We start from the raw sequence: 22253 nt of genomic DNA on the forward strand, positions 1-22253 counted from the left end.
AAACAGTGGCCACTTCCAATACGCTCTTGGACTGCCATCTACAGCTGATGCCAGTTTGGGCAGGTTTAAAGTCCTCATTTGCCTAGAATGTCTCCTAGGGAGCTGAACTGCTTACTAATTTCCCCAAAAGTGGGGCATATGCAGAGGGCACTTGAAGAAGAGAGGTTGCTTACCAGTAACTTGTTCCTTGAGAGTATTCTCTGAATAGTCATACTACCTGCCCAGCCTCCCCTTTCTTCACAGTCTCAGATAAAGAATTTCAAAATTAGGGAAGGAACTGAAGGGCAGATGGGGCCACACACATCCCTTTTATACCCTTAAAATCCTCCGCAGGGCCCTGGGGGCAATTGGCCCCAATGGGACTGCTGACTAGAAAAATCCTGCAGCTTGACACCAGGGGTGTTATATTCCACCAGATGCTTCAAAGGAAGGAGCAAGAACCCCACAGTTGGCAGATGTGGGATAATCTGACACCCCTCGTAGGTCTCATCCTGATCCCTAATTATTAGAGATTTTCTTAAGCTTTGAAGCATGAGGTTTAATAACCCTTCCAAAATTTTCATCATAATTAATTATAATCTGGATATTCTTGCTATGCATATAAATATCTAATACCTCTATCAATCTTGCTAAATTCTTGGCCTCAATAGCTTCCAGTGGCTATGAGTTCCACAGTCTAAGTAAAAGAAAAAAAACGAGGAGTACTTGTGGCACCTTAGAGACTAACAAATTTATTTGGGCATAAGCTTTTGTGGGCTAAAACCCACTTCATTAGATGCATCTGATTTTAGCCCACGAAAGCTTATGCCCAAATAAATTTGTTAGTCTCTAAGGTGCCACAAGTACTCCTTGTTTTTGTTTTTTTTTTTGCTGATACAGACTAACATGACTACCACTCTGAAAACAGTCTAAGTAGACATTGTGTTATAACATTTCCTTTTATCAGTTTTGAATTTACTAACTTTTTATTCTTCTTCAAGTGCTTGCTCATGTCGATTCCATTCTAGATGTGTACGTGCCCATGTACACAGTTGTCAGAGATGTTTGCCTTAATGGTATCCGTAGGGTCAGCTGTGGCTCCCTCGGGAGTGCTGCGCTCATGCGTTGGTATATTAGGCGCTGCTGGCCCTACGCCCTCTCCGTACCTTCTTACCACCTGTGGCGGTTGGTTGGAGGCCTTTCCCTTGCCTAGCAAGTGGTTAGCGGTTCTCTCCTTTCTTCCAGCTCTTAGCGTCTTGTAAACAGTTTGTTCACAGTAGTTAGTTAGTAAGTACCTGTTAAGTAGTGTAGTTAGTAAGTTAGGCTATGTCTACACAACAAAGCTTTCAGACATTTACGGCTTAATATGCACTTACCCAGCAGGCCCAAGACGATGCTGGCTTTGGTAGAGCAGTGTTGCAAGCCGCACGGCCATGAACTCTGAGCCTGCCTCTAGGGATACTCTTTGTGAGTCACCTAGAATGGAATCGACATGAGCAAGCACTCGAAGAAAAAACAGTTACCTACCTTTTGTGACTGTTGTTCTTCAAGATGTGTTGCTCATGTCCATTCCATTATCTGCTCTCCTGCCCCTCTGTCAGAGTTGCTGGCAAGAAGGACCTGAAAGGGCATAGGGCTGGTGGTGCCTAATATATCGACACATGAGTGCGGCACTCCAGAGGGTGCCACAGCCGAACCTACGGATACTGCTAAGGCAAAAATCTCCAATGACTGTGCACGTGACAGTGCACCCACCTAGAATGGAATGGACATGAGTGACACATCTCAAAAAACAACAGTTATGAAAGGTAGGTAACTGTTTTTTTCATTGTTTTTGTTTTTGTGCTGTAAATAATAGTAAAAAAAATGTTAAGTTAGAAAGAGATGCAAACCTTGTTGAAGAAAGAACATGACATATAATCAAGAAAACTTAAATAGAAAGCTAGCACCTCATAATTCTGATGGAAAAATCTTTTACTTAACTAGTTTATATTTTATCATTCATCTTCATGTACTAATAAATGTTTGAAATTAACCCAAACATTTGTTAGTTGAAAAATAGAATATCATCATATCTACAGAGTATACAAACTAATCTGACAAACATGATAGTTTTGGTTTCTCATAAATATTATAGCTTTAGCATACAAAAATATGTGTAATGAACAAATACCTTTTCAAAGGCATGAAATTGTGTTATTTTCAAGTACACTGTTTTTAAATTTGGCTTGTATGTTGTGTGGGGGAGAGTTTTGTAAAGCCTTGTGTTCTTTATCATATACTTGTAATGACAAAGATAAAATATGTACTTAAGTTCAGGATATTTAAAGTACTAAATAATATATAGCTATTAAAATACAGTACATCTCTTTAACCAGAAAGTAAGAAATTATGAATACTCTTAGCTCAATAAATCTCAGCTCTTTGGGTCCCTTTTACTTTTAATTAATCTCAAAATTTGGTCAGTAGGCCACATCAGGGTATACAAAGTCATGTTGTATTTTGTGCTGTAGTTTGTAAAATAAATAAATAACATGAAATAATGAGTCACACGACCTCATTTATTGTATTAGACAATGACTAATGTAGTATGACCTACACTTATTACATCTTTTTAGGCATTCTTTAACTTTTCCAACAAGGGAGTGGATTATGAAACCTTCAAGGCGATTAATGATGCGTGCCTTGTTTATGATGGAAGACTTGTTATTGATGCCAACTTCCATACTAATGACGTTAGTATCAGAGCAGCAGGTCCTTTAACCAAGTTCTCCAATATATATTATGCAAATGAATGGACACACAGCAATTTCAGTTCGAAAGAGATCGGTTTCCAGCTTGCTGCAGCTATGCTGAATCTCTTTGATCCAACTCTTGAGCCAGTTTCTGAGCCACCAGAAGATCTGGATAGACTCATACCTATGTACAAGGGATGTAAAATTCAAGGTATGTCAAAAACAAATTCTTCAGTCTGTTACACTTCTATGTTTTCTTCAGTACTTTCTTCTGTAGTACAAAATGCCATAGTATGGCATGAATTATATTATTATTGTTGGTATTTTTTGTATAAGTAAATATTAAGTAACAAATTGTTGAACTGTAGTAAATTTTATGCTGTACACCTGAGCTGATGGGTACCTGCAGCAGGAGTAATGTTACTTTATTTATAGTTAACCATGCTAGTGAAGGAAGACTCCATGTCCTCACACTTTTACTACCATCAAACTAGTTCTCTGTTCCATTTGTTTGCTGTTAATTCTTCATCTCTATCCTTAGACTCACTTCTTGATGATAAAGGTGTGTCTAGCTTAACACTGTTTGATGAGAACATGTAGTGCAGCTAATTAGACCACTTATACTTAGCTTGTAACAACACATACAAGTTTTTAGCCTACAGTACTTGAAATCTTTCAGATTTGCCTCTCCCAACCTTGCAGTTTACACCTTTGACCAGTGATGAGCTGCCAAAATCTTAACAACGGGTTCCCTCCTCACCCCACGAGGGGGTCGTTGCCCACCTCTGCCCCCCGGGACTCCTGCCCCATCCAACCCCCCCACATTCCTTGACGCCCCTGCCCCATCAACCCCTGTCCCCTGACTGCCCCCAGAACCAGGCAGGAGGGTCTCGTGGGCCACCGTAGTGGGTGCCCACCCCACCCCTAAGAGCCAGAGGCACCTGCCGGTGGGCAAGGTGGGGAGTCCCGGCAGTGCTTACCTGGGGCAGCTCCCAGAAAGCATCCGGCAGGTCCCTCTGGCTCCTAGGAGTGGGGGAGCATAGCTGGGGGGGAGCAGGGGGAGCAGCCACTCCCCCTACTGATCACATCAAAAGTGGCGCCTTAGGCGCCGACTCCCTGGGTGCTCTGGGCTGGAGCACCCACGGGGAAAAATTGGTGGGTGCAGAGCACCCACTGGCAGCTCCCCACCCCCCACCCAGCCCCACCTCACCTCCGCTCCGCCTCCTCCCCTGAACCCACCACCCCGCTCTGCTTCTCCGCGGCATCCCCCCCCCGGCTTCCCGCGAATCAGCTGTTCGGCGGGAAGCCAGGGAGGGCTGAGAAGCATGCCGCGGCTTCCTGCTCAGGCCGAGGGTGGTGGAGGTGACTGGGGTGGGGAGTGGTTCCCCTGCGCCGCCCCCCCCCCCCCGCCCCGGCTTACCTGCTGTGTCGCGGACGGCCTTCCTCGCGCCCCCCCCCCCCCGCCCGAGCTCACCTCTGATCTGCCTCCCTGGGCCTGAGCGGGAAGCTGCGGCTTGCTTCTCAGCCTGCCCCGGCTTCCTGCACGAACAGCTGATTCGCGGGAAGCCGGGGGGGGCGGGGGCAGAGAAGCAGAGTGGGGTGGCGCATTCAGGGGAGGAGGCGGAGGCACAGCAGAGGTGAGGTGGGGTGGGGAGCTGCCGGTGGGTGCTCTGCACCCACCAAATTTTCCCCGTGGGGGCTCCAGGTCTGGAGCACCCGTGGAGTCGGCACCTAAGGTGCCACTTTTGCCAAGTTAAATTTAGAAGCCCTTTTAGAACCGGTTGTCCCTCGCAGAACAACCGGTTCTAAAAGGCCTTCTAAATTTAACAACCGGTTCTAGCGAACCGGTGCAAACTGGCTCCAGCTCACCACTGCCTTTGACTGATTGAATTTTCTGAGAATTTCATATTCATGATCTAATTGTCAGCAACAAACTCTTATGAAACAACTCAGTTTCTTGCTATCTGTGATTTATCCTTGTTCTTATTAGGGACTGAGCCAACAAGTTCAATAAAATAACTTTTTCTCTAATCTTGCCCCAAAGGAATCAGTTTTGATGCTGAAATCTGCTGTAAATGATTCCTAGTAACACATAGAAGGTTACATTTTAGTGTGTCTCTGCACTTCCTGGTTTAGTCCCAAAACAGAAGGTTCAGAATATACCAAGAAATTCTATTCTCTTGTTATTTCACATCGAGCCAAATCCTGGCGGTAACAGAAATTTTGTAAAAAAACACTTAGACTTGTGAGATTTCCAAAATATAGTTAATCTGAAACAAACTGGGTAGCTGACATTTTGGGGGCCAAACTTTCAAAATCCTTTGCAATGGATCAACCACATTGTGTGAAATTCACCCCTACACAGAGAGCCAGCACTAGTGCTCAAGGCTGAGTTGACTGGTTCACAGAGCCTGTGGAGTTGGCCCTGTGTGCAGGTATGATTTCAGCCAATGCGTGCAGGCCTTTGGGCCCCTTAAAAAATCACAGTAGTGTATGCAAATGGGGTAACTGCAAGTAAAATGTGTCCTCTGATCTATTTGCACATGTAGTATGTCTGATATATGTTATAATTGGACCGGCAGAGAAGGAGATAGTCACAGAGGGAGCAGATAGAAAAACAGCTGTCTGCTGTGGTGGTAGATTTATTGTTCTGGCAGCAAAACTGAAACCAATGGGAAAGTGAGGCAAGGGGACTGCAGAGCACCCAAATGTTTAAAGGGACAGGACATCACATTCCTCCACCCTACTTTAAAGAACTTCACAAACATATATATATTATCATTTACATGACTAACAAAAAACACTCTATAACCCAGTTAGAGGTTACAGGTGGCCTACCTCAGACTCTTAAATTGCATGGGATTATTCTGCCCTGGAATAGCAAATCACTAACTAAACAATTTATAAATTCAGATGCACCACCGATGTTCACACTCTTTTGTGATAACATGGTGATGGTGGTGGGGCAGTGTGCTGAACAACAGGAACAGCGGATGATAAGGAATCAGTTGGACCTGGTAAGGAATCAACTAGACCAGATACCAAAGTTTCTTTCACCAAGCCATCAAAATTAGTAGTTTTAACTGGAGATGATTCAATCAGAGGAACAGAAAATCCTACTGGAACATCCTTGGATTTTGGTACTTGCTGAGACTGCAATTGATCCATATGTCAATCAATAGAGTACCACTGGATAGTTTCACCACAGACAAAACAGATCCCATGAATTTTACAAGATCTCCAGGTACCCATTTAATTCCACAACCATATTTGCAAGTCCACACTAAGTCTCCTGCTTCAAAAGAATTCTGACAAATCTCACATCATTGATCAATATGCACAGCTTGGGATTTGGCTGCACCAGAGGCACCATCAGGATGCACACCAACAGGTATGCAAAGATCGCTTCAAGAAAAGAGTTGCAGGTGACTCCTGGATAGTGGCATGTGGGGCATTTCTGTAGACAAGCAAGAAATTGTCTAATTTCTGCTGATGACTCAAAATACATTTGTTAGCTCTTAAGGCATGGTTAAGTGTCTGTACAAAATGTTCTGGTAGTCCATTTGTTGCAGGATGGTATGGAACAGAGCATATATGATCATTCCATTTGAAGCTAGGGACCTCTGAAATTCTCCAGAACACAGTTGAGGTCATTTGTCACTCACCAACTGTAACAATAAACCAAATTGATTAAACAAGGTACAAAGGTGTCCAATGGTCTTGGTAGCTGTAGTAGAAGTCATTCTGAAAACTTATGGCCATTTCAAATGGGCATCAACTACAACCAAAAGTATGTAACCTTCTCATGGTCCAGCAAAGTCCATGTGAATACGTGTCCAAGGAGTCTGAGGCCAAGACCAAGGATATAGATGAACTGGGCCAGGATCATGCTGAATTTGCTAACACATAGCATAGCACTTGATCTTCCTCTCAACGTCTTTGTTGATCCTTGGCCAGCAGACATGACTCTAGGCTATTGTCTTCATCCAAACAATGCCACAATGATCTTTGTGATGACCTTCTAAAACCAGAGGTTGAAGTGATTCTGGAAAGATCACTCGCATTCCCCGTAAGATGCAACCATGATTCACAGATAATTCACATTGACCTGACACGAACTGTGTAAACTGGGGATTCTTATGTCCTAACACTGTGCCTTTTATTACCATTCCCTTCACAAGAGAAAGCATCAACCTTAGCACTTTCTTTGTTGAAGTCTGTGCTAGTAATGGGTAACCAATACATCAAACAGAGATAAAACACTTCATTGGAAGTTTCTTTGGGTTGACGAGAGTGCTATCTGTGCTTGATCAACTTCTGCTTGCTGAGTGCCTACACTGCAGAATGCAGAATTCTTCCTTTGGCTGCAGTTGGGCACCCTCTGCTGGGTGAAGCCCTCAGTACAGGATAAATCTGTCTCCCTGCCTGCTTGCACATGGTTCAGCCAAGATGGCTGCTTGTTTCCCCATCACTAGGGTTGCCAGTGTTGGTTGGATGTATTCCTGGAGATTTCATCACATGACATAATCTTTAATTACAGATTCATCTTTAATCCCAGAGACTCCAGACCAATCCTGGAGGGTTGGCAACCCTACTCATCACTGCTCTGTTTAAACAATTCTGGCAGCTCAGCAGCAATGGCAGAAACCTCTTCCTTTGTTCTACTTCTAATTGCCTACTTCCTCCTCTCTAGCTGGCTGGTTCCAGCTATGCCTGAAGCACAATGCAGCAGCAGTCTGCCACCTTGTTTCTAGAAGTTTTTTCCGTTCTTAAAATATTATCTGTTTACTTTTTCTTCTTCTTTTTAAGAAAATGGCAGCACTGGACACTCGTGGGATAGAGGGTCCTTATAACCAATATGTTATATTTGGACCCAGCAGAGAAGGAGATAGACACAGAAGGCATGGATAGAAACACAGCTGTCTGCTATAATGGTAGCTTTATCATTCTGGCAGCAAAACTAAAACCAACACAAAAGTGAGGCCACTGGGAAGGGGGAAGTGTAGTGTGTCCAAACATTTAAAGGGACAGGATATCGCAATATATATGCACAAATCCATTGCTTTGTTGATGTATATTTGTGCATAACTGTGTATGTTATTTGCAAGAGTTACATGCTGCACATATCTTTGAAAATGTGTCCTTTGAGATGCACTGTCCGTAGTTTGTCTTTAGTTGCGTACTACATCTTACCAGTTACCAAAAGAAATATAAATAATATATTATTTACTAATAATGGACCAGATTATGATGTCATTTACACAGTTGTAAATCTGGAATAATTCCACTGAAATCAGTGGCTATATTCCATTTTAACACCAATATAACTGGGATCAGAATCTGGCCCAGTGTGACTATTGCACTGAAATACACAAAAATACAAAAACATACACAATATGAATGCCATCAAAAAGCAACATTTTCCTTTTCTCTGAGGAGTTCTTTAGTAAATAACATATGACTTGGGTCAAACTTGCTTGTTTTGTTTTATGGCTGAATAAATAAATTGTGATTTACAACATTAACAAAGATATTAATCTTAGCTGTTTTCTCTGTGGTAGGAGGTGTTCTTCCCGGAGGTTATAATTACTTGCATATTTCCAAACCAGGAATCCCTACACGCTTGGATGTACAAATTGCACAGCCTAATTATGTAAGTATTATTACGGATTTTTTCTTTGCTTTGCCCTTGATTCAGGAACGCATTCTTATTCAGGACATTACTTAAGTACCATGTGCTTGAGTAATGGCCTGAATAATGATGGACTTAAGTATATGCTTAAAAGCTTTCCTGAATCAGGGCTTTTATCAATAGATCCATGAACTGTGATTCTTTATTACCAGTGTCTTTAAGGCATTTTTAGCTTTTCATTTACCAGAAACCTAAATTCACAGGCATACTACAAATACAATATACACACAAACAACCTAAAAGGACTGATTCTCTAAGATACCATCTGTGCAACACCTTCACTCATGGCATGAGGCCAACAGAACCCTCATAGCTTTTCAGGGGTTTTTCGTTCCCTAAGTTCAGAGATCCTTAGTAAGAACAGAGAGTTTAAAGGGGAGAGATAGACTTAGAACGGTGGTTCCCAAACTGGGGTTTGCAGAACGTTACAGGGGGGTTTGCCAGAAAAATTTCACTAATGGCGGCCAGAGGACCCCAGGCATTGGAGGCAACAGGTGAGATCCAGTTGCAGGGCAGACAGCCTGAGCCCCAGGGAGAGCGGGGCAGGGCAGTTGGGGCTGGCAGCCCGAGCCCTGCCCCTGTCAGCGGGAGAGCTGGCAGCCCGAACCCCAGAGCTCAGCGCGGGGCTAGCAGCCCGAGCCCCAGAAAGAGCGGGGCTGGGCAGTTGGGGCTGGCAGCCCGAGCCCTGCCCCTGTCAGCGGGAGAGCTGGCAGCCCGAACCCCAGCGCTCCGCGCAGGGCTGGCAGCCCAAGCCCCAGAAAGAGCGGGGCTGGGCAGTTGGGGCTGGCAGCCCGAGCCCTGCCCCCATCAGTGGCGGAGCTGGCAGCCCGAACCCCAGGGAGAGTGGGGCCGGGCAGTTGGGGCTGGCAGCCTGAGCCCCGCCCCCGTGAGTGTGGGAGTCAGCAGCCTGAACCCCAGCGTTCCATGCAGGGCTGGCAGCCCAAGCCCCGATGGTCAGCGGGACCTGCAGCCCGAGCTCAGTTGAACTCAGTTGACCAGGGCGGTCAGTGGGGTCCAGCAGCAGGAGCCCCACGGAATGCGGAAGAAATTTAAACTTAAATCTCTGGAAATGTTCATTTTTAGGAGGGGGTTCACGAGATTTCACAATTTAGTGAAAGGGGTTCGCAGGCTGTTAAAGTTTGGGAACCACTGACTTAGAAGAAGCTATGAAAATCAAATCATTGGTCCCCCTCTCTTTTGGGTTCTGTGTCATGGATCCAGAAGGAACCTTACAACAGCCCTTTTGGGGGAGGCCTCACAAGGAGTGTCTCCTCTACTCTAAATACCAAAAGCATTATTAGAACTCTTTCACTGCACCTTTTGACTTGTTCACAGTCCTCTTAAAAGATAACATCTTTTAAAACATTCCAAACACTTCATGTACATCATCAAAGAACATACTGCAGAAAGAAATGAGAAGAACTAGCAAAACGCTGTGGGAGTAAGAGAGCTTGCTGTAACCTAGCAACTAATTTTACAAAACTAGAACATGAGCACAGCTCAAAATATACCTGTGAAATATTTGGCCACAACACTGATATATGAGGTTTAAAATGCATGATTATCTTTTGTCTATTCATTCGGTAGCTGATTGATTTTGGCTAAGTGAAAGAAAGCACAGTCACACCAGAATTAACCTCCAACACCATTAGTATTTCAGTTGTAGTGGTCTTACAGTAAAGCCTAGAGTCTCCAGCGAGGATTGGGGTCACATAGTGCTGGGAATTTTAGAAAAATATAGTAAGAAACAGTCCCTGCTATGAAGAATTTACCATTTAAATAGATCAAACAGACTGCATCTCCGAAAGAGAGTGGGTAAGTGATTTATCCAAGGTCACGTGGCATGTCTACGGTAGAACTGGGAGTAGAACCAGGTTTCCTAGTCCCAATATAGTGCCCCATCCACTAGACCACACTACCTTTTGGCAGTTTAAAAGGCTGCTCTGCGGGGTTATTTCTCACAAAATTCAAGCAAAATAGAAACAATAAGCATCCTCTGCTGAGTAGAAGGAAAAGCGAGTTCAATAAGTATACCTTCATTTGTACGCTTTTTGGGCCAGATCCTCAGCTGGTGTAAATCTACATAGCATCATTATTTTCGACAGAACTATGTTGATTTACACAAGTTGAGGATTTGGCTCTGTAATTTTAGGAGGTGCTCTAGTACTTCAGTGATGGAGGTCATAGAAAAACCTACATAGATGTAGCACCTGAACAGATGAATATGGTGAAAGAATTGCATGACTAGATGATAACTGCTCTTGCAGCTTGTCAAGACGAAAGTATCATTTTTAGATACTGTAGTTGATAAATACAGTTTACCCTAAAGGCTGGGATGGCTAAAAGTGTAATATGCATTTCTAAAGTTAGTACAACTATATTAAAGTAATAATAAACAGTGATTTACCAAAGAGAATATTTACTAATGTGGTTTAACATCTATGTGAGGTCACTGTTATCTTTGGATAATAGCAATTCCAAATCAACTCCAGGAAAAAAAAAATCTTATATCAAGGTCATTGCTCAACAAAATCGCTGCAGAAAACCAAAATGCTTGGTTAAGAGATATTTGCTCAATGCACCTGTTTTAACCTTTACATTCTTTTGTAATTCACTAATTTTTTGTGTAATTTAATTATGCTAAAATACTGGACTTTGTGTCTTTTCTTATACTGTTAGCAATGCTAAATGAGTTTCCTTTTATTTCTGTCTGGTTACTGACTTGGCTATTCTTGCATCATAATAGTAGTTTTTTTAATCCACTGTCCCTTGTTACTGTAAGCTATTTTTGATAATAAAAGTAAATAAAAGAGCTTAAGTCTGAATCTTCCAATTGATCACATGCAGGCAGACTTCTATACCATCTAGGTCCCCACTGACTTCAAAGAGGTGCCACAGCAGGCAAATGGCCATTTTTAGACTTCATTCTGACTAACAGGGAGGAAATGGTTGAGAGTCTGAAAAGTTGAAGGCAGTTTCGGTGAAAGTGAGCATGAAATGATAGATCTCATGATATTAAGGAAAGGAAGAAGTGAGTGCAGCAGATTAAGGACAATGGGCATCAAAAAGCAGACTTTAACAGATTCAGAGACCTGGTAGGTGAGGTCCCATGGAAAGAAAATCTAAGGGAGAAAGGAGTTCAGAAGAGCTGGTAGTTTCTTAAAGCAACAATATTAAAGAAGCAACAGCAAGCTATCTTGAGGCAAAGGAAAGATAGGATGAGTAGTCAGAAGCCAGCGTGGCTCCATCAGGAAGTCTTTAATGACCTGAAAATCAAAAGGGAGTCCTACAAAAAGTGGAAACATGGATAGACTGCTGAAGAGGAGTACAAAGGATTAGCAGGGACAAAATCAAAAAGGCTAATTCACGAAATCAGAAGGCCTCAGGTACACCTAGCAAGAGGCATATAAAAGGTAATAAGATGACATTCTATTAATACATTAGGAGCAAGAAAAAGATGAAGGAAAGTGTAAGTACTCTGCTTCGTGGGGAAGGAGAGCTAATAATTGATGCCATCAAGCAGGCTACATTGTTTAATGCCTATTTTGCTCCAGTCTTCACTAAAAAGGTTAATAGTGACCAAATATTCAACACAATTCATATTAACAAGGGGGAAGGAACAAAAGCCAAAATAGGGAAAGAACAGGTTAAAGAACATTTAGATAGGTTAGAGGTATTCAAGTCAACAGGACCTAATGACATTGATCTTAGGATACTTAAGGAACTAGCTGAAGCAACTTTGGATTATCTTTGAGAACTCATAGAGAATGGTTGAGATCCCAGAGAACTGGAGAAGGGAAAATATAGTACCAACAAAGAGAGCCTGGGAAATTATAGACTAACTTCAATAATGGAAAGTTTCTGGAACAAATTATTAAACAATCAGTTTGTACGTACTTAAGGGATAATAGGGTGTAAGTAATAGGCAACATGGATTTGTCAAGAACAAATCATGCCAAACCAGCCTAATTCCCTTCTTTGACAGGGATACTGGCCTAGTGGATAGATGGGAAGCTATAGACGTGATATATCATAATGATTGACTCATTCCCACATGACTTTCTCATAAGCAAATTAGGGAAACGTGGTCTAGATGAAATTATTATAAAGTGGATGCATAACTGATTGAAAGCACATACTCAAAGAGTAGTTATCAGTGGGTGCTGTCAATCTGGGGGAATGTGTCTATTGGATCTTGCAGTGGTCTGTCTTGAGGTCTAATACAGTCAATATTTTTTAATGACATGGATAATGAATTAGAGAGAGTGGTTATAAAATTTATGACTGACACCATGTTTGGAGGGGTTGCTAGCACTTTGGAGGACAGGATTAGAATTCAAAATGACCTTGATAATTTGGAGAATTGGTCTGAATCAACAAGATGAAATTCAGTAAAGACAGGTGCAAAGTACTACACTCAGGAAGGAAAAATTAAATGCACAACTACAAAATAGGGAATAACAGGCTAGGCAATAGTACTGCTGAAAAATGGTCTAGGGGTTATAGTGGATCTCAAATTGAATATGAGTGAACAATGTGATGCAGTTGCAAAAAGGCTAATATCTTTCTGGGGTGTAATAACATGAGTGTTGAATGTAAGATATGGGAGCTAATTGTCCCACTCTGCTGGACACTGGTGAGTCCTCAGCTGGAGCATTGTGTCCAGGTCTAGTCTCCGCACTTTAAGAAAGATATTAACAAACTGGAGAGAGTGCGGAGGGAAACAAAAATGATCAAAGGTTTAAAAAACCTGACCAATGAGGAAAGGTTACAAAACCTGGGCATGTTTAGTCTTGAGAAAAGAAGGCGGAATGGAGATCTGATAACAGTGTCCAAATATGGTAAGGGCTGCTCTAAAGAGGATAGTGATCAATTGTTCTCCATGTCTACTGAAGGTAGAACAAGAAGTAGTGGACTTAAGCTGCAGTAAAGGAGATTAAAATTAGATATTAGGAAAAAACTTTCTAATTATAAGGATAGTTTAGCACTGGAATAGGCTTCCAAAGGAATCTCTGTCAGAAGTTTTTAAGAATAGATTACACAAACATCTGTCAGAAATGGTCTTCGTTTACTTGGTCTTGCCTCAGATCAGGGGGCTGGACTAGATGACCTCTCAAGATCCCTTCCAGTCGTATATTTCTATTATTGTGCCATCAGCTTTACTAAGGCACCTTGCTTTATAAACTACATTTCCTATAGCTGCTATTTGCTACTAAAATCTTCTTAGTTTCAGAAAGAGCTAGTGAACTATCAGGATGTGTAACAACAGTGTTAGCTGATACGATACATGTGCCAATTAGAATGTCCCCTCAGTCTAAATAGTTTTCTTAATATTCATACTATTTTTGTTCCAGGGGATGGAAATCATAACAGGAGATGCAACAAAGGGGAATTACTTCAGGATACATGTGAACCAGTACAGTATTGTAGAAACCATTACCTGCCTTTCAAAGGAGCCCTTCCCTGTCTCCAACTACATTTGTTTGTTTGGCCAGCATGAGCGGGTCCTTAATAATCTTTGTTCTCGCTGGAAGGAGGGATTGATCAAAGATCTTTATAGGTAAGATGAGAGCAAATTCTGCTTTCTGAATAAAATTGTTTCCTTTTATCACAGTATGCATTCTATGCCTAACTACTCTATTTGCTGCCCTGGAATACCTGGAAAACTAAGGCTCTTTAACACACATGTATGTATATAAATCTTTCAGTAAGTTGGCTAAGTCATTCATTGCTGTCTAACAGCAAAAGTATTTCAGAGACTTTCTTTCTGCTCCCAAAATTTTATTATAGATGAGTGATAGCCGCTATGTTATGAAGGTTGCAACCAGCTTTTATTTAAAAAGCCTAATTTTAGCACCCCTGAAACCTGGACTTGGAAAATTAATTTGGCCTCAAAATTACCTAACTTACTTGGAAGGCAAAGGAGAATGTTTATGTAAAGTGTGGTTGAATTTCATGAAACAGTTTTTAGTCATATGTCATCGCAAATATTTGAAGTAATGTGTTATGTGTGGAATTGGGTCTAGTCATGACATTCCTGCGCTGATTAGTTTGTGGCTGCTTACCTGGCAATGTAACAGACTCTCTGGACTTTCCCCTCTAGACTTTCCATGTCCTGTGTGGCAAACTGTGCCTGGACTCTACCTGGACGCACAACAGAGATTCCCGTACCAGTTCTCAGCAGGGGGATGGTTATAGAGATTCTCTATAAAGCTGATCTGCTTGTGCCATCTGTGGTTAGGTATGAGGAAGTCGTTTGGACTAAGAATTTGAGGCAGAGCCCAGTTCCAAAATTCTTCTCTCAAATGATAAAAGACAGTAAACCCTGTTTTGGAAAAGAGGCCTGGTTATTTCCGTTTCTTATGTCTCCTTCCAGAGAATTTTGTGTGGCTTTTGGAAATTTTTCTCTTATTGAACAAGGTATTTCAGGGATATGAGTGTCTGAAAAATGAGAGAAAGTGTTTTTGAAGTCTTCTGATGCTTTTTTGCAGTGTCATATTTCAGAAGTGCCTTGGCCTACAGACACTGCAAATTTATTTTATTTAGCAGTCCTCAGTCAGAGCCAGTGCTTTTAAAGACAGCTTCTGCAAAGGAAAGTTATGCATCAGGACTTTATTAGAATTCTTTGATGATGTCAATAAAATAGTGGATAAAAGAGAACTAGTTGACATCATTTATTTGGACTTTTTAAAAGTCTTTGATAAAATGCCTCACAAGTCTACTAAAGAACCTAAGTAGTCATGGAATGAGAGGCACCAAATACTGTCCTGGAACAGAAACTGAGTAAGAGACAAAAAAGAAAGAGTAGGAGTGGATGGTAAATTTTCATTATGGTAAAAGGTTAACAGTGGGGTGCCAACAGGTTCCAAAGTCAATCCGGTCTTGTTTAGTATATTTATAAATGATTTGCAGATGGTGGCAAAATTTGCAGATAAAACAAAATTATTTAGGTGAGTCAAGACTAGACAAGACAGAGAGTAATTTCACAGGATGTATCCAAGCTTGTGAACTGGCAGCATGGTGGCAGATGAAATTTAATGTTGACAACTGTAAAATAATTAACATAGGAAAGAATAATCTGAACTACTCATACACCTTAACGGATGCTAAATTAGCTGCAACAACTCAAGAAAAAGACCAGGTCTTGACAGAAGACTGTTCAGTAAAAAATCTCCACTCAATATGCAGTAGCAGTTGAAAAAGCAAAATGGGATAAAGCATGATACTGTATATATTACTGTAACCCTTCTGCCAGGCCAAGTTGATAGCAGCAAGGGCCGGGTTCAATACACAGGGGTTCCCTCTCATTAAAGCAAATGCAAAACTGGCTCGAGCCCCCACCCAGTGACCTGGGAAAATCTTACACACCCCCTGGGCGCCTCAAGGAGGCAATACTTCCCCTCTTGCAAGCACAGAGTCTTGGTGTAGTAGAGAATCTTTAATAACATGAGGCAAACAACATCAGCATTAAATTGGGGAAACACCACAACTAGTGTTCATTAACCAAACCATGAACACTGACCCACCCCAGAAAATTTGGGCCACATCCTTTCCCTCAGGCTCTTGAGTCCCAGAACCCAAACGTCTCTTGAGTCCAGCAATCCACAAATCCCCCAAAGTCCAAAAAAAAAGTCCAGCCCCGGAGTTCAAAAGTTCACCTGCAGAGTGTTACTCCCCAATCTGGCTAAAATGTGCCTGGGTGTGGGGGAAAGAGGTAAGGGGCACCTTACGTGTCCTGAAGCTGACTGCCCCACAGGGCTCTGCTCCGCTCCACCACGACCGGCTCCGCTCTGCACAGCTCACCGTCTCACGACCGGCTCCGCTCAGCTCGCCGTCTCACGAACACACCGCTGTCTCACGACCGGCTCCAGACAGCTCGCCGTCTCACGAACACACCGCTGTCTCACGACCGGCTCCGGACAGCTCGCCGTCTCACGAACACACCGCTGTCTCACGACCGGCTCCGGACAGCTCGCCGTCTCACGAACACACCGCTGTCTCACGACCGGCTCCACTCAGCTCGCCGTCTCACGAACACACCGCTGTCTCACGACCGGCTCCACTCAGCTCGCCGTCTCACGAACACACCGCTGTCTCACGACCGGCTCCGCTCAGCTCGCCGTCTCACAAACACACCGCTGTCTCACGACCGGCTCCACTGCACACTAGAACTTCCGGCTCCCCACTACTTGACACAGTGCTCAGTGATTTCAGCTCTCAGTGATTTCAGCTCATAGTAGTGGGAGCCTTAGTGCTGGTGCACTATAAGGCTGAAGTGAATTCAGCACAATACCTGTAACAAAACTCTTAATAGACCCAAAATTAGCTCTGACATTCCACAGTGGAGAGAGACAGAGGTGCAATTGGTGCTTCAGGCCCTCACAAAGGGGCCTACACCACCAGGCACTAATACCTGTCTCAAGTCTCTCTCAATTCACAGAGTTTTGGAACCCATGTCCCTTGCCTAGTGAGTGCTACTCAGTTGATGGTGAGTCCTCCATCATAACAAAAAGGCCAAGTACAGTTCCAAGCACAGTTCCCATAATCAGGGTACTAACAATTTATTCTTCCCGCCCCAATAACAGAGACACTGGGGATCCCACAGCAGCCAAAGTGACGATTTGGGCAGTTATGGCCTCATTCTAGGCGGGGTGGGTGTGCCTATGCAAATGAGATCAGCCCCTGAAGTTCTTTTCCACAACTTGCCACACCTCACCACCAGATGTCAGGGTGGAGCCCACCCTGTCTCTGCTTACATTACAATGCCATTATGTAAATCAAAGGTGAGCCCTTATCAGGATAGCTGTATTCAGTTCTAGTCACCCTGATTCAATATCTTCAATCTTCAGTATCTGTCAGAAAGGGAGGGCTTCGGATATGGGCAGGGAAAATCATTAGAGGCATGGGAAAATTCTTACAAAGGGAGAGTGAAAAGACTGGAACTGTGTACTTTGGAGAGGAGATGAATAAGAGGGATAAAGATATAAAAAATGGTATTTAGAAAGTTGATTGGAAACTTCTGTTCGCCTTTTCTCCAAACACAAGAACAAAGGCGGTATTCAATGAAATTGAAAAGTGAAAAAGGAAATATTTTTTCACACTGCGCACAATTCACTTGTAGAAATCACTGCCACAAGATAACACTGAGGCCAAAAGCTTAGCAGGATTCAAAAAAGAATTGGACATTTATATTGATAGCAAGAATATCCAGAGATACAATAATAAGAATTAAAAACCAAGAGTTTTGGAAGGGATATAAACCTCCCTGTTTCAGGGCAGAAACAAATCCTGACTATTGAGGGTTAGGAAGAAACTTTCCCTATGGGCAGGTTATTCCAGATTTCTTGCATATTCCTCTGAAGCATCTGGTGCTGGCCACTGTCTGAGTCACTAGTCTAGAAGGACCGCATGTCTGATCCAGTCTGGTAATTCATATGGTTCTGTGTGCTTATTTTTGGATTGTTGCATGGTTCATGTTGGAGATACTCAAAATCTTTTGAACTTCTCAGACACTTGTGAGCTCTTTACAAATTTTAGAAATTTCGCCATCAGCATGTGTATTTCCCAACTTCTGCACTCCAGCTGATTTCAAAGACTTTGAAAGCCCTCTTCCTTAATGTACCAAAGCAGTTGTGCACAGATAAACATGGGGATGTGGGAATGCTTCCTGAAAATCACAGGAACCAGACTTTCAAAAATGTAAATATAACCCTCACTTAGAATTTCCTGGCTTCCAGTTTTGTTTTGTTTTATTTGTTTTTAATATAATTGCAAGGTTCCAATAAGGCTTTTTACTAAAGAACAAATGAGCATTTACAGCCTTAAATTATTTTAAGAAAATATGTTGTCTTTGAAGATGGATAATAATTTCAGTTGTGCAGCCTGAAACAATGATAAGAGAGTAACCAGATCAGATACTTCAGAGCGTAAGACTGATTCCCTCTTTCAGGAAGTACTTTATTGCACATATTAAGCATTGCACAGTTGCAGAGATGCATTAAGGACAAGGCTATCCTGCCTATTAAACGTTAGATACTGGCCACTTCAGGGGCAGAATCAGATTAGATGGACCAGTGAACTAATCTGGTATTGCCACCCTGTGGGTCTTGAAGTTACATTTCTACAAGCAGTCAGGGCAGTTTCATGTCTGCCAGTAGTCAGGTTTTTGCCTCTTGTTCAGGCAGTGTGTTGTTTTTCCCAAGCTGTCTGATACCAGCCCGCTTTATTATTATTATAATTAATGTTGTTGTTGTTGTTGTTATTTGTATTACCGTAGTGGCTAGAAGGTCTAGTCACGGAATAGAACCCCACCGTGCTAGGTGCTGTTTTGCATGAGAATACTGGGCCACATAATGCCATGTACATTTGTTAGCTGGCATACATCATCCTCTTCAGTTAATGGTGGAAGGTTTTTTTGTGTTCATTTTGGGGAGGAACATGTTACTAAGTGTCTCCTTAAATAGTGAAGTCCTTTGAAAAGGATTCACACTCCCTTAGCAAGGACTGGACCTACATCTTGTCAAGGACCCTCAGTTGTGTGGCGTTTGATTTCTCCTCCTGATATCTCTCTTCCATGTAAATATTCTGGCATTTATCTATTTGGCTGGTCTGTTCTCCCTATCCTGTGCAGGAAGATAGGGTTGAACCAGATGAAAAAAACCCTCAGTAATGTATTACTTGAACTCGTACATTTTTTAAGTTTCCAGGTCAATGTTTCTATGTTCCAAGTACGAAACATTTTTCTCTAGGTAAGTCTTTCCTATGGCAATCTACATAGAGGATTGTGAAGTTTCTGATTTATTAATATATCAGAGATTGGTTTTGATTTACAGGAAAGGTTAATTTTGATTTACGGAAAAGGTATGGCACATAGAAAATGTGAAGTTAAAATAAAGAGTGCATTACCAATAGCAGCTAAAGAATAAGATACTGAGGGAGAATAAGATCACTATAGTAGGGATGGACTAAGATGGCAACGTTTATTTACATTTTCACTGATACTGCTCAGTTAATACATTTTTAGATTTACCATGAAAATGACTCCATAATCTGGTTGTAGTTAGATGTCATCAGTCTTTTTTTAATTGCTTATATTTGTGTTAGTGTGTGTGCACGCAGCTGTGGCCACATCTTTATCATGAACCACGAATTGTTCCCGACACTTTTGCCTTTGTTATGGCCCAGACATGGTTACAGTGTCACTTGTTGTTAGACATGCTAGCAAGGTTCACACCAGTGGCAGCAAAAGGAAAGATGAATGGTTAGCAATTGACCTTGGCAAAAGCAACAGTTGTTCCCTTTTCCTCTGCTGCTGTCTAAAGTGCCTATACAGCTCTGCAGCAATTCAGGACTGATCGTTAGCTTGTTTTATTGTCTTTCATTCTTTCATGTTAGACATGGTTTCATATATACCACTCAACCAAGTTCAGGACCCCTTCTGGTTCCTCTGTTTCTCCTTCCACTGATTCATTCTCTCTCTTGTAAAGATCGAGCAGTATTAGTGGTGATGCTGAGATCATAAGGCAGTAATCTCAGAAGTGGCAGTGGATGGCAGAATCATGATTTCAATAGCAACATGGTCGCTCAGGCTTTCTGTATGAGAGGAGGCAGACAACAGGTTCAGCAGCATTTATATTAGTGGCAGAAATGCTACACCTACAGTTTTTATCAAACTTGTAATTGCTACTGATGAGCTTTCCAAGGACATGTCATCTTCTGGATGCCAAAATCCACAACCAGATGAATAAATCGTACTGTATTGAGCGCATGAATCACTCCTGACTGCATATTTTTGGATTTACTCTGGGACATGTGAGGGAGAGAACTCTCACCATGTATTAAAAAACAAAACAAAGCAATAAAATGTCTCAATTAGAGCTGTTCAGATCCCAGAATTCCCATTCCATGCGAAAATCCAAAATGTCAAAACTTCAAAATTGTGATGTTTTTCCACTGAACAAAATTCCAAAATTTCATTTTTTAAAAAAATTAAATTTTGTTTTGACCTCATCAAAATGTTTACTTTTGATAAGGTCAAAATTGTTCAACCATTAGGTGACCTGGAAAGCTTGTCTGCTAGCCAGCTTCTCAGCAAGCTGGCCAGGGAGCCCAGTCACCAACCAGGATCCAGGAAGCCAGCCAGGCAGACCGCAACCGGGCAGCTGGAAATCTGGCAGGCTTGCCTGCTGTCCAGTCCCTGAACAACTCCTGCTCACCTTGTGGAAGGGCAGGCTCTCCGGCTGCCCACCTTGCTTGTGTATCCAGGCTTGCCAGGTAGCCAGCCAGCAAACTGGGGAGCCTGGTTAACTAGGGAACCCTGGCAGCTGGACTTCCTGCCTGGTTTCCATCAAAGCTTTTGGCAAGCATCAACATGTTCCTGTGGCACATTTCAGTTCCAGTGAATCAGCATTTTCCAGAAGAAAATTGTTCCAGCAGAAAATTTTCAACCAGCTCTAGTCTCTATACACTTACTGTTTACAGTATACTTGTGTTCAGACAGCTGGGCAAAATGAAATCACTATGATAGATTCCAACAGCTAACGCCAGTTGAATTGTTTTTGCTTCCTAAAAATTAAAGGATTCTTACTGTACATAGCATCAGGATTTCACATTGGGAAGCCCAGGGGAATGACATAGGGGCTGGTGTTTGCCTTCGTTGAAGTAAAGGCGTCCTTATTGCGTACCTTTGTGTCTCCACCCCCCAGGTATCTCAGCACTGTTGAATCCTTTGGGGGTGATGGAGGCATTCTATGAATGTAAAAGTAGTAACAGGCAGAAGATGGCACTGGCCCAGCATGCTCCAGTCAGGGCTTCCTACCCCTGGTCCAAAATGCAGTGGTTGAAACTTCACTTAGGAAAATCTGTGACTGAGAAAAACAGTAATTATAGCCTACTGCTTAGAAGGAATTACCAGTAAAAGGAAGTGAGAGAGAGAGAGCAAGAGATGGCTAATTATTCATCATAGCAAAGGCTCTCAACTGTCATCAGAGAACAGCATTGTTTACTTTGTTCTTGCACAGATCACCCTGGCAGCCTTCCCCACCCCCACCCCCCACAGGCACACGCTAATAACCTTTTGAAATAAGCCTTAATGGGTATCTGGTCTAAACTTCTTTGAGCTTTAATTCTTGGTCTTGTATTGTACCTTTAGCCTGTAGTGTGAACAGGTCTTGCCCTAGATTCTTTGTACAAGCACATCAAGTACTTCTACACAAGGCTTAAGTCCCCTCTCAATCACCCTTTTTCAAGGCTTAACAAATTTGACTCTTGAAGTCTATGCCCAGAAGGCAGATCCTCCCCCTGCTCCATCCAATTAACTTTGCTGTCTTACTCCACAGTTTGACAAACCCTTGAACATACTGTGCAAACAACATTGCACACAGTATTCCAGATATAGTTGGGGTAGATGAGACATTAACTTTCTGAATATGTAGGTCATTTCTTTGTAATTACACCCACCAACCTATAGGTCTCCCTTGCTTCTAAAGCACCTGTGTCCTTATCTTCATGCTGGGATCCCTCCAGAAAGAATCTCCATAGAAACCACAAGCCGGTTGTCAGGGTTGCAAATAAGGACAAGGCACAAACATTTCATAAGACGTACATTTTCAATTGCTGGATAGATGAAGACCCCTTGAGTGGATACATTAATGGGAGGATTTGGGGCAGCCAGTATCATAGAGGTAACAGGGGTGACTGGATCAGACAAGGTTACCTTATCTTATCCCAGGAGAGTCACACATGCAGGAAGAATCCCCAGCTTCAGTCAAGGTTTGGCTACATGTCCCACAGGTCTTGCCTTTCTCCATGTAACCATGGATTATCTGGTGGCTGAAACTCATTCACAC

General features: G+C 42.5%; 1 protein-coding gene across 2 annotated transcripts in view; it reads left to right on the forward strand.

Moving 5' to 3' along the window:
• Window positions 1–22253, forward strand: part of CFAP61 (cilia and flagella associated protein 61) — a 209698-nt gene that overhangs the window by 156427 nt on the left and 31018 nt on the right. For both annotated transcript variants that reach the window (XM_073339783.2, XM_073339782.2), the window contains exons 23-25: window positions 2598–2925; window positions 8276–8367; window positions 13761–13966. In XM_073339783.2, the coding sequence (XP_073195884.1) occupies window positions 2598–2925; window positions 8276–8367; window positions 13761–13966 (626 nt within the window). The remainder of the gene's footprint in view (window positions 1–2597; window positions 2926–8275; window positions 8368–13760; window positions 13967–22253) is intronic.

This window comes from Lepidochelys kempii, chromosome 3, assembly GCF_965140285.1.
Source record: "Lepidochelys kempii isolate rLepKem1 chromosome 3, rLepKem1.hap1, whole genome shotgun sequence".
Lineage (NCBI taxonomy): Eukaryota > Metazoa > Chordata > Testudines > Cheloniidae > Lepidochelys > Lepidochelys kempii.